This window comes from Salvelinus namaycush, chromosome 15 (genome assembly GCF_016432855.1).
Source record: "Salvelinus namaycush isolate Seneca chromosome 15, SaNama_1.0, whole genome shotgun sequence".
Lineage (NCBI taxonomy): Eukaryota > Metazoa > Chordata > Actinopteri > Salmoniformes > Salmonidae > Salvelinus > Salvelinus namaycush.
In genome coordinates, this window is record NC_052321.1 from 21,638,199 (window position 1) to 21,649,596 (window position 11,398).

The following is an 11,398-nucleotide window of genomic DNA, read 5'->3' on the forward strand; positions in this document are numbered from 1 at the left end:
ACGACTCCAACACCCCCAACACCATCATTAGGTTTGCTGATGAAACAACAGTGGTAGGCCTGATCACCGACAACGATGAGACAGCCTATTGGGAGGTGGTCAGAGACCTGACAGTGTGGTGCAAGTAAAACAACCTCTCCCTCAACGTGCTCATGACAAAGGAGATGATTGTGGACTACAGGAAAAGGAGGAACGAGCATGCCCCCATTCTCATCGACAGGGCTGTAGTGGAGCAGGTTGAGAGCTTCAAGTTCCTTGACATCACCAACAAACTAATATTGTCCAAGCACACCAAGACAGTTGTGAAGAGGGCACGATAAAACCTATTCCCCCTCAGGAGACTGAAAAGATTTGGCATGGGTCCTCAGACGCTCAAAAGGTTTTACAGCTGCACCATCGAGAGCATCCTGCCTGGTATGGAAACTGCTCAGCCTCCAACCGCAAGGCACTACAAAGGGTAGTGCGTACGGCCCAGTACATCACTGGGGCCAAGTTTCCTGCCATCCAGGACCTCTATACCAGGCGGTGACAGAGGAAGGCCCTAAAAATGGTCAAAGACTCCAGCTACCCTAGTCATAGAGAGTGTTCTCTCTGCTACCGCAAGGCAAGCGGTACCCGAGCACCAGGTGCAGGTCCAAGAGGCTCTAAACAGCTTCTACCCCCAAGCCATAAGACTCTTAAACAGCTAATCAAATTGCTACCCTGACTATTTGCACTGCCCCCCCCCCCCCCCCCCCTTCTACGCTGTTGCTACTCTCTGTTATAATCTATGCATAGTCACTTTAATTACTCTGTACATATAACTCTGTACATATTACCTCAATTACCTCGACACCAGTGCCCCCACACATTGACTCTGTACCGGTACCCCCTGTATATAGCCCTGCTAATGTTATTTACTGCTGCTTTTTAATTATTTTGGTATTTTTTATTATCTGTGGTATTTTCTTAAAACTGATTTGACTTAGAGCTGACCAGAGGAGACACATTAAAAGGTTCTGGAAAGAGTAGGTTGAACAAGTGGTCTAAGCCATGGGTTCCCAAGCTTTTTCACTCGGGGGGCCCCCCTTCCAGCATTGGGGAACATCCCGCACTCCCCTGTGCATGTGAGTAGATGCCACGTCTATTTCTATGGGCACAAGCACTGTTCATGACACAAACTGTTCACACCCCTCTTGTTGGTGGAGAGGAACTGTTGCACGTTTAAAGCTTATTTCCTGCAATTCTACACATTTTGTCATGGGGTGCAAAAAGCATTTAGTAGTTTCTGACAAGTTATAAATAGTAATAAATAGTTCTCTAAGGTATCAAATCAAAGTGGTTAGAGTGTTGGACTAGTAACCGAAAGGTTGCTAGATTGAATCCCCGAGCTGAGAAGGTAAAAATCTGACTTGCCTAGTTAAATAAAAAATTATAATTTTATTGGTCACATACACATGGTTAGCAGATGTTAATGTGAGTGTAGTGAAATGCTTGTATTTCTAGTTCCGACAGCAGTAATATCTAACAAGTAATCTAGCAATTTCCCAACAACTACCTAATACACATAAATCTAAAGTGGTGAATGAGAATATGTACATATAAATATATGGATGAGCGATGGCCGAGCGGCATAGGCAAGATGCAGTAGATGGTATAGAATACAGTATATACATATGAGATGAGTAATGTAGGATATGTAGACATTATTAAAGTGGCATTATTTAAAGTGACTCGTGATACATTTATTAAATCCATTTATTAAATGTATTAAAGTGGCCAGAGATTTGAGTCTGTACTGTATGTTGGCAGCAGCCACTCTATGTTAGTGATGGCTGTTTAACAGTCTGATGGCCTTGAGATAGAAGCTATTTTTCAGTCTCTCGGTCCCAGCTTTGATGCACCTGTACTGACCTCGCCTTATGGATGATAGCGGGGTGAACAGGCAGTGGCTCGGGTGGTTGTTGTCCTTAGTTATCTTTTTGGCCTTCGTGTGACATTGGGTGGTGTAGGTGTCCTAGTGGGTAGGCAGTTTGCCCCCTGTGATCCGTTGTGCAGACCTCACTACCCTCTGGAGAGCCTTTCAGTTGTGGGCGGAGCAGTTGCCGTACCAGGCAGTGATACAGCCCGACAGGATGCTCTCGATTGTGCATCTGTAAAAGTGTGTGAGTGTTTTAGGTGACAAGCCAAATTTCTTCAGCCTCCTGAGGTTGAAGAGGCGCTGTTGTGCCTTCTTCACCACGCTGTCTGTGTGGGTGGACCATTTCAGTTTGTCTGTGATGTATACGCCGAGGAACTTAAAACTTTCCACCTTCTCCACTACTGTCCCATCGATGTAGATGGGGGGATGCTCCCTCTGCTGTTTCCTGAAGTCCACGATCATCTCCTTTGTTTTGTTGATGTTGAGTGAGAGGTTATTTTCCTGACACCACGCTCCGAGGGCCCTCACCTCCTCCCTGTAGGCCGTCTCGTCGTTGTTGGTAATCAGGCCTACCACTGTAGTGTCGTCTGCAAACTTGATGATTGAGTTGGAGGCGTGCATGGCCACGCAGTCATGGGTGAACAGGGAGTACAGGAGAGGGCTGAGAACGCACCCTTGTTCCCCAGTGTTGAGGATCAGCGGGGTGGAGATGTTGTTTTCTACCTTCACCACCTGTGGTCCAGGACCCAGTTGCACATGGCGGGGTCGAGACCAGAGTCTCCAGCTTAATGACGAGTTTGGAGGGTACTATGGTGTTAAATGGTGAGCTGTAGTAAATGAATAGCATTCTTACATAGGTATTCCTCTTGTCCAGATGGGATAGGGCAGTGTGATGGCGATTTCGTCGTCTGTGGACCTATTGGGGCGGTAAGCAAATTGAAGTGGGTCTAGGGTATCAGGTAGGGTGGAGGTGATATGATCCTTGACTAGTCTCTCAAAGCACTTCATGATGACAGAAGTGAGTGCTACGGGGCGATAGTCATTTAGTTCAGTTACCTTAGCTTTCTTGGGAACAGGAACAATGGTGGCCATCTTGAAGCATGTGGGCACAGCAGACTGGGATAGGGATTGATTGAATACGTCCGTAAACACACCAGCCAGCTGGTCTGCGCATGCTCTGCGGACGTGGCTAGGGATGCCGTCTGGGCCGGCAGCCTTGCGAGGGTTAACACGTTTAAATGTTTTACTCACGTTGGCCACGGTGAAGGAGAGCCCACAGGCTTTCGTAGCGGGCCGTGTCAGTGGCACTGTATTGTCCTCAAAGTGAGCAAAGAAGTTGTTTAATTTGTCTGGGAGCAAGACGTCGATGTCCGCAATGACTTGCATGACAAAATTACTTCCTTACAGATACTTGTCATCAAGCCCTCAACTGACTGACCTGACCAGTCCCAGAGAGATGTACGGGATGACAAAATGATTACTCTTAATTTATGCTTGTCCACTTGTTTTAGTTTACAAAGTATAATCAAGCCAGTTAAAGCGAGTTCTGGACACATTTCTATACAGGGAACAATAAGACTGGAAAGAAATGCCAAGTATTCCCTATTAAGTCCTTCAAAGTATACCAACTAGCACAGGACCTATGTGGCTTCATCTTTCTCTTCTTTGTCTTTCATTCTCTCATCTGACTCTGCATGTGACCTGGGACCGAGGCCCAAGCTGCCCCTAAACAACTACAAAATGAGAGAACGGAGGGATAGTTCTGATTCTCCCCACTTCAAAGGACAGAGGAGAGGAAAACATCTGGGATCCAAAAGAGATGCTGATGTGGGTCATGAGAGAGAGAGATTCTGGCACAGAGAGAAGAGAAGAATAGATTTGTGTTTGTGATGAATGGACCTGAGTGAGATGATGTCTGCTCGTGATTAGAGCTCCGGCAGACAGACAGACACTAAACAGGGACAGGCTATGACAGCACCCTGTGCAGGCAATTGACATCTACCGCAGCCAGACCTCTTCCTAATAGGAATTAACACTGAAGGGCAGGGACAGTCCCTCCCAACCATCACACACCCCCTTGGAGAACTGCAGTAACAGAACTTGGGTGTCCTTGGGGGGGGGTCACCAGGGGTCAGGAGTGCTCTTCTATTACAAACACAATGAGGGAACACACAGCAGCGACAGTCCAGGCAGCTTTGGTCAGGGACCACAGCTGTTCATTCTCTTCTGTTACTTAAAGTATGAGAGGGAGAGCCAGCCTCTCTCTCTCTGCCTGCCCGCAGGCTGGGTGGCACTCCTGCCAGCCTCTGTTATTCATGCTAAATGTGTTTTCATTTGGTGCCTTGTTTTTTTTCAAGAAGCGAAAACTGCTTAATTTTATAATAAGACGACAAGTAAGTCCCGATGCCAATGGAGTCGAGGCACAATCCTTCTAATCTGGGATACACAAATCAGTAATCATCCTGAATTATCACCCCATGTTAAAGTAACTGACTGTTATTCTCAGAGATACATTGTGTTTATGAATGAAGTAAAAGGAAATGTTTGGCTACAGTAACACATCATAACAAAGATATAACACAAGGTAAAGCACTGGAGGAGGTTCAGTGGTTCAGTGTGTTCAGTATGTGAGGGGACTCACCTGGTTTGGTTGGACACTCTGTGCACTTGTTCAGGCCCCATGAGGCTCCCACACTTCCACAGCAGTCATCCTGTTTGGTCAGGCCAGGAAGAGGCTTCCCACACTGCAATGACAACACACACACATCTCAACACACTCACACAACACAGGACACATCACTGACACCTTCCTTTCCACTTCATTTGATAGTATGTTGTTTAACGTCACTGTATTTGTGTGTGTGTAATACCTGTGTGTGTGTGTGTGTGTGTGTGTGTGTGTGTGTGTGTGTGTGTGTGTGTGTGTGTGTGTGTGTGTGTGTGTGTGTGTGTGTGTGTGTGTGTGTGTGTGTGTGTGTGTGTGTGTGTTTAATTGGATTGTGTGTGTGTGTTGTGTGTTTATGCATGGGTGTGTAGTAGTGTGTGAGTCTTCCCATCGGAATGAGGACAGAGTGAGCTGAACAGAACACACCTGAGACTGGTTAGACAGCAGCAGAGGACATAATCAGGCTGTTCCACAAATAGCTCTGCTGCTGCTGCTGGCATGGTTTGTTAAGGAGCTTGGCTAATTTTGGAGAGATTATTATCAAACCTCACTGCCTGGCAAATGGTGCCTCACAGATCTTTGGGAAGAAAAGATAAGGAAACATTGCTATGGAACACCTAACTAGGGTACTGGCAAAGTCAGTCAAGACCAAACTTGCTAACGGCCAGTCACTAATAGCCTGGTACTCAGGGCTCTACTGTCCCTCTAATCACTCTGATGTCAATGCAAATGCAATTGAAAATCAAACACTTAGAGCTCTTGCATTCAGAGTTTGAGCAGAATAGGATCACCTGTTGTGGAGCGAGAGCCAGCTCCTCATAGCTGGTTGATGAACGGAATGAAATAAGTGTTCTTATAAACCCATGTTATGCAACATTTCTATTGGCTATCCTATGCATTTGCATGAGAAAACAACGTTTCGATGGCCTCTATTAAGGCCTACTATATTTGTTTCTCAACGTTCCTAATATTAGCACACTGGTTTGCTTTACACCAGAGTAGCCTACCTGGCTGGCATGAAAATGAACCGTGGGAAAAGCATCCTCCATTCGCTATTCAAGTGCATACTGATGACATGTCTATTTTCCCCCTGCTCTTGTTCCGACAGGTGCATGATAATGGTCCATTCTAAACCAAACCTAATTTCACACATATATTAATTAGTATATTGTATTTAAAGACAAGATTACATTGAGAATAGTCTGACGAGTGAGAATATTATCACTTGTGAATGATGCCTAGTGTGGGCAGTCTAAGGCAAGAAACAGAGCATGCATTATTTTGCGACCTTTTCAAATCATAGTGACTGACACGCATCATGTAGCCTTGCCCATAGGCCTATATAAGGTGTGTATCACAACTAAAGTGGCCACATAACTGTTAGCGTAGCCTATTTTTAAATCATCATTAGAGTCGCATCATGCAGCCTTACAATGTAATTAAAGTTGAATAAATAATTATAATTCAAGCATATAGGAGGACCTGTTTCAAATTATGACTTTGTTAATCGCTCGACACAGAATAGCTGCATGTGCGCACTCCCTCGGGAAATCGTTTGGGCAAAATAGCCTTTCTATTTTATTCAGCTATGTTCAATTGTATTATTCTTATTATAAAACAATGGTACGGGAATTCTTAGCAAATCTTGTCTGCCCACAGCCATATCAGGCCCTAATATAAGGACAACTCAGAATACGCTATTCTGTTCTTCTGAAATTGTCACGGCTGTCGTCCTCCTCTTCTGACGAGGAGAAGCGAGAAGGATCGGAAGACCAATACGCAGCGTGGTAAGTGTTCGTCATTTTAATGGAAAAACTGAACACTACAAAACAACAAAGAAACAACCGTGAAGCTAAATACCAATCGTGCTGACACAAACACTACACATAGACAATCACCCACAACCCACAATGACAAAACAGGCTACCTAAATATGGTTCCCAATCAGAGACAACGACTAACACCTGCCTCTGATTGAGAACCATATCAGCCCAAACACAGAAACAGACAAACTAGACATACAACATAGAATGCCCACTCAGATCACACCCTGACCAAACAAAACATATAAACATACAAAGCAAACTATGGTCAGGGCGTGACAGAAATAAACTACATTTTCTTCATATCATCATTTCTTTAGACCTGCCTAAAATAAATAATGGAATTATTGTGATGGTGTAGGCTATATTAAATACATTTATTAGACTTTTTTAAATGTAGATGTTCCAAAGGTCCGCATCAGTGGCTTGTAGGCTATGCATGAAAGCACGCAGATACTAAACGTGTTTAAATTAATTAAGGGTCAATTACCGTGAGACCGGCAGTTATTTGCATGACAGTTAACAGCTGACAAAATGTCATGACCGCCACAGCCCTAGCTAGGATCATCATCAACTATAATGTAGTGTGTTCAGTGTACTTCACTCAGAGCACTGTACCTGTCCATCGACGGTCTCTTGGAAGCACCTTCCCACGTATCCGTTCTGCCGGTTGTGGGGTCTGGAGTGGCTACTGCCGTTCCCGTTGGCAAAGGTGTGTCCGTTTCCGTGCCCATTCCCATGTCCGTTTCCATTGGAGTGCCCATACCCATGCCCATTGCCGTTGCCATGGCCAGATTGGGAGCGCTGCTGTATAGAGTGACCCCCCTCGGCTGCGGGGGGTCTCTGGCCAAGCTTGACCCGGGCTACCTGGTGGATCTGGACCTCAGCCTCATGGGGGTGCTGGATGTGGACATTCACCAGGGACGGATGTAGAGAGACTGGACAGGACACAGAACGCACAGCACAGTCAGTCAGGAAAAACTCTCTACCATCACACCAGCAGAAACACCTTGAACCCAGTCTGGATGGACATGGTAAAGAACATGATGTCCTGGACCTGACCTTGCAGTAAAATCTGAAATTCAATGCTTCTCAAAGGATGTTCCCAAAAGGCTGTAAATAACCTCTTCAGCCCAAGCCAGGTCTTAGCATATAGAGATACAGTACAAATGAAAGGGCACTTAAAACATACTAAAGTGCTTCATTCCATAGCTAAAGGTCTTAATCTGGTGTTGTCTAGTACTGTCTTTTTACTAGGGCCATCTACTTTAAGTGCTGCCTGTCTTCCCAGTAGCCTACTTGATGTGTGAACTGCTGACTGCTCATAACTTGCAGATGATTGTTAGCACATCAACCAGGTGTTTGAACCATTTCATGTGTCTGAAGGTACAAACTCTGCCTTCCCGGCGGGCCCGGTGGGCAAATCACGTGCACTGTAGGCCTACTGCTGGCCATTCGGATGGCTCAGATGACTGTGTCTGCAGTAACGTAGCAGGCATAAAAGAAAGCTACAGCAAAGTTGATACTGTGAGATTTCAAAACTTTTAAAACCATGACTAGAGAGAGAGACCGTCAACGAATACATTAAAGAGCTGATGTTTATTTGACTGAGTTCATGTTTAAGTTCTCGCTCAGCACTGTCAACACTTTTATAAGCCATAAAATGTGTATTCTTCATAATTCCACTCGCGCTACAACAAGCACTGAAGCTGTAATGAATGAGTAGGAAAGTGCATCTATAGGCTTGTGTTGTTGTTATTAGCGGCTTGGTTTTGGGGGGGGGATAATTACATTTCTCTGTTCATAGGAGTAACAACATGAATTTGTGCATGAGGCAGAAATAATGCGATGCGACACGAGTTTCGCCATCAGCTGGAAGACGGTGTCCCTTTTTGGTCAGTGACAGTGGAGGACAGGGAGAGTGGAGGGACGTTGAGAGGCAAAACCTCAGTCTGCAGCTCTCTCCCTCCGCTGAGACTGACCCTCAGTCTGCAGCTCTCTCCCTCCGCTGAGACTGACCCTCAGTCTGCAGCTCTCTCCCTCCGCTGAGACTGACCCTCAGTCTGCAGCTCTCTCCCTCCGCTGAGACTGACCCTCAGTCTGCTGCTCTCTCCCTCCGCTGAGACAAACCATCAGATGCAGGCACCATCAGTACAGTAAAATAAAAATAAAAAGCAAATTATGTAAATGTATGCTCACTCAGCTGTGCCTCACATGTAATACAACAACTGATCTATTACCAGTGTGATCATATAGCCTACCTCAAATGTTGAAGTTTTATTTTATTTTATTGGAAATTCAAGCAAAGCCAATATGCGGTGATACTGTATTGGACCTATAGCCTACTGCACAAACCTCATTGCTACAGAACTGTTTTTAATAGATTAATGTTGCATAGGCTTATGTTTTTTATGGCATGTTCAAAACAATCTGAGCGGTAGAGCTCGGCTTGCATTTTGACTCAGAAAGTTAACTCTACGCCTTGCCCTCTTTCTCCCATCTCTCCACAGATGAAATCATGCGACTAGTGATGTCCGGGAGCCCGACAACCTGCCTGCTCAACCACATCCCTTCCTCCCTTCTCCAGACCATCTCTGGGAACTTCTCCCATTCCTCACTTTCCTCATCTCTGACCACTGGCTGTGTCCCCTCTGACTTCAAAATGGCCTGAGTCGCTCCCCTCCTCAAGAAACCAACACTCGACCCCTCTGACGTCAGAAACTACAGACCGGTATCCCTTCTTTCTTTTCTCTCCAAAACACTTGAGCGTGCTGTCTCTGACCAACTCTCTCACAATCTCTCTCAGAACTATCTTCTTGACCCTAACCAGTCAAAGCTGACTCTCTCTTCTCTTTTCACATCCTCCTAGATCTATCTGCTGCCTTTGATACCGTGAACCATCAGATTATCCTCTCTACCCTCTCAGAGCTGGGGGTCTCAGGTTCTGCACACTCTTGGATTGCATCCTACCTGGCAGTCCGCTCCTACCAGGAGGCGGAGAGGATCTGTGACTGCACCAAGTACTCTCACTATTGGTGTCCCTCAGGGCACGGTTCTATGCCTTCTTGTCTTCTTTCTATACACCAAATCAGTCGGCTCTGCAATAAACTACCTTTCTCATTCCCCCTTCTGAAACCCAGGTGGCAACACAGATCTCTGCGTGCCTGGCAGATATATCAACTTGAATGTCGGCCCACCAGCTCTAGCTCAACCACGATAAGCTCTTCCTCCCGGGGAAGGCCTGCCTGCTCCAAGACCTCTCCATCACTGTTGACAACTTCTTGGTATCCCTGTTCCAGAGTGTAAAGAACCTTGACGTGACCCAGGACAACACCTTGTCGTTCTCTGCAAACATCAAAGCAGTGACCCGCTCCTGCAGGTTCATGCTCTACAACATTCGTAGAGTATGACCCTACTCCACACAGGAAGCAGAGCAGGACCTAATCAAGGCATTTGTCATCTCCCGTCTGGACTACTGCAACTCGCTTATGGCTGGGCTCCCCACTTGTGCCATCAAACCCCTGCTTCTTATCAAGAAAGCTGCAGGCTGCCTGGTGTTCAACCTTCCATAATTCTCCCATGTCACCCCGCTCCTCTGCACACTCCACTGGCTTCCAGTCGAAGCTTGCATCCACTACAAGACCATGTTACTTGCCTACGGAGCAGCAACAGGAACTGCCCCTACCTACCTTCAGCCTCTGCTCAAACCCGAGTACTCCGTTCTGCCACCTCTGGTCTCTTGGCCCTCCCACCCCTATATGAGGGCAACTCCCACTCAGCCCAGTCCAAGCGCTTCCCTGTCCTGGCATCCCAATGGTGGAACCAGCTTCCCCCTGAAACTAGGACAGCATAGTCTCTGCCTATCTTCCGAAAACATCTTAAACCCTACCTCTTCAAGGACATCTTAAATAATCCCACAGCACCCCCCTGGCTGCTCATTTTAGCTGCTCTTCATGGCACTGGTTAGGGCATGATCTGTTTCTAATTCACTATAGGCTCTTCTGTTGATAGATGGAGCACTATCCTCAAAACACCCCTTTACATATTCTACTGAGAATCCATTCACTGCTGGTTCGCAAAGGTAGATTACGGCACAGTTACTAACTGGGCCAATGCACATCAACAAATAAACCTGAGTTAGTTCAAACAGAACCAGAACAGTTGAGAGGGCATGATTAATTCAATTTATAAAGGACAGCATTAAACTGCAGAACTGGAGCAGAACTAGAGGAAACAGTGTGTCTACAGGAGACCGGGCTGGGAAGGCCCTGGAGACCTTGCCAGAGACTGTGTCCTTGTGTTCCATCGAGCCAGCCAGACAGATGGCTAGATGATTACCTTGTTGATTGGACAGCGGCAGCGTGTACATGGAGTGGGATGAGGAGTTAAGTCCGGCCAGGCTGCCGTCCTTCCGGCTGAGGGTGGGTCTGGCAGAAGGGGGGGCCGGGAGGTGGCAGAACTTCCCTGTCGAGTTTGATGGGCACCAGCACTGGTCCCTGCCAATGCAGCGCCCACCATTCAGACAGGGGATCTGACAGAAGACTGCAGGAGAGAGAGCAAGAGAGACCAAGGTCATTACCGGAGAGAAAGGTTAGTTAGTGTAAGGAACCGCCAGCTTTAATTAGTTGATTTATGCTTGTACCCATACACATAATGAGAAGCAGGAGGGATAGTTCTAAAAGAAAGTGTGTACGGAGACTTCATGCGGCCAACTTGTTTTCTGGAATGTAATGTTCACATAACCACATTCACTAGCAGACACCTCATTTGACATGGGTTTATGAAGTTCCAACTTCACCCTGAGGGCAACACACACTAATAATATCACCCCTCCCTATTAAGCCAAGCCTTTCTCAGCTGTCCCATGATGTGTGTTTGTGCCTCATTTAAACACCCAGGTTTCAAGAAAATAAGGAATGTACACACTCCTATATTTGATACTTTCTCTGTTGAAAATTAATCTCTCACCTATTTCAAAGGAGTGAGGCAATTGGTTCTTGAGCAGATAAG

General features: G+C 46.2%; 1 protein-coding gene across 1 annotated transcript in view; it reads right to left on the reverse strand.

Annotated features, from left to right (window-relative positions):
- Nucleotides 1-11,040, reverse strand: part of LOC120059987 (latent-transforming growth factor beta-binding protein 2-like) — a 75,955-nt gene extending 64,915 nt beyond the window's left edge. The window contains exons 1-4 of the mRNA XM_039009065.1: nucleotides 11,031-11,040; nucleotides 10,727-10,930; nucleotides 7,007-7,326; nucleotides 4,542-4,644 (exon numbers count right to left, since the gene is read on the reverse strand). Of these exons, the coding sequence (XP_038864993.1) occupies nucleotides 4,542-4,644; nucleotides 7,007-7,326; nucleotides 10,727-10,930; nucleotides 11,031-11,040 (637 nt within the window). The remainder of the gene's footprint in view (nucleotides 1-4,541; nucleotides 4,645-7,006; nucleotides 7,327-10,726; nucleotides 10,931-11,030) is intronic.
- Between the last annotated feature and the right edge of the window lie 358 nt (nucleotides 11,041-11,398).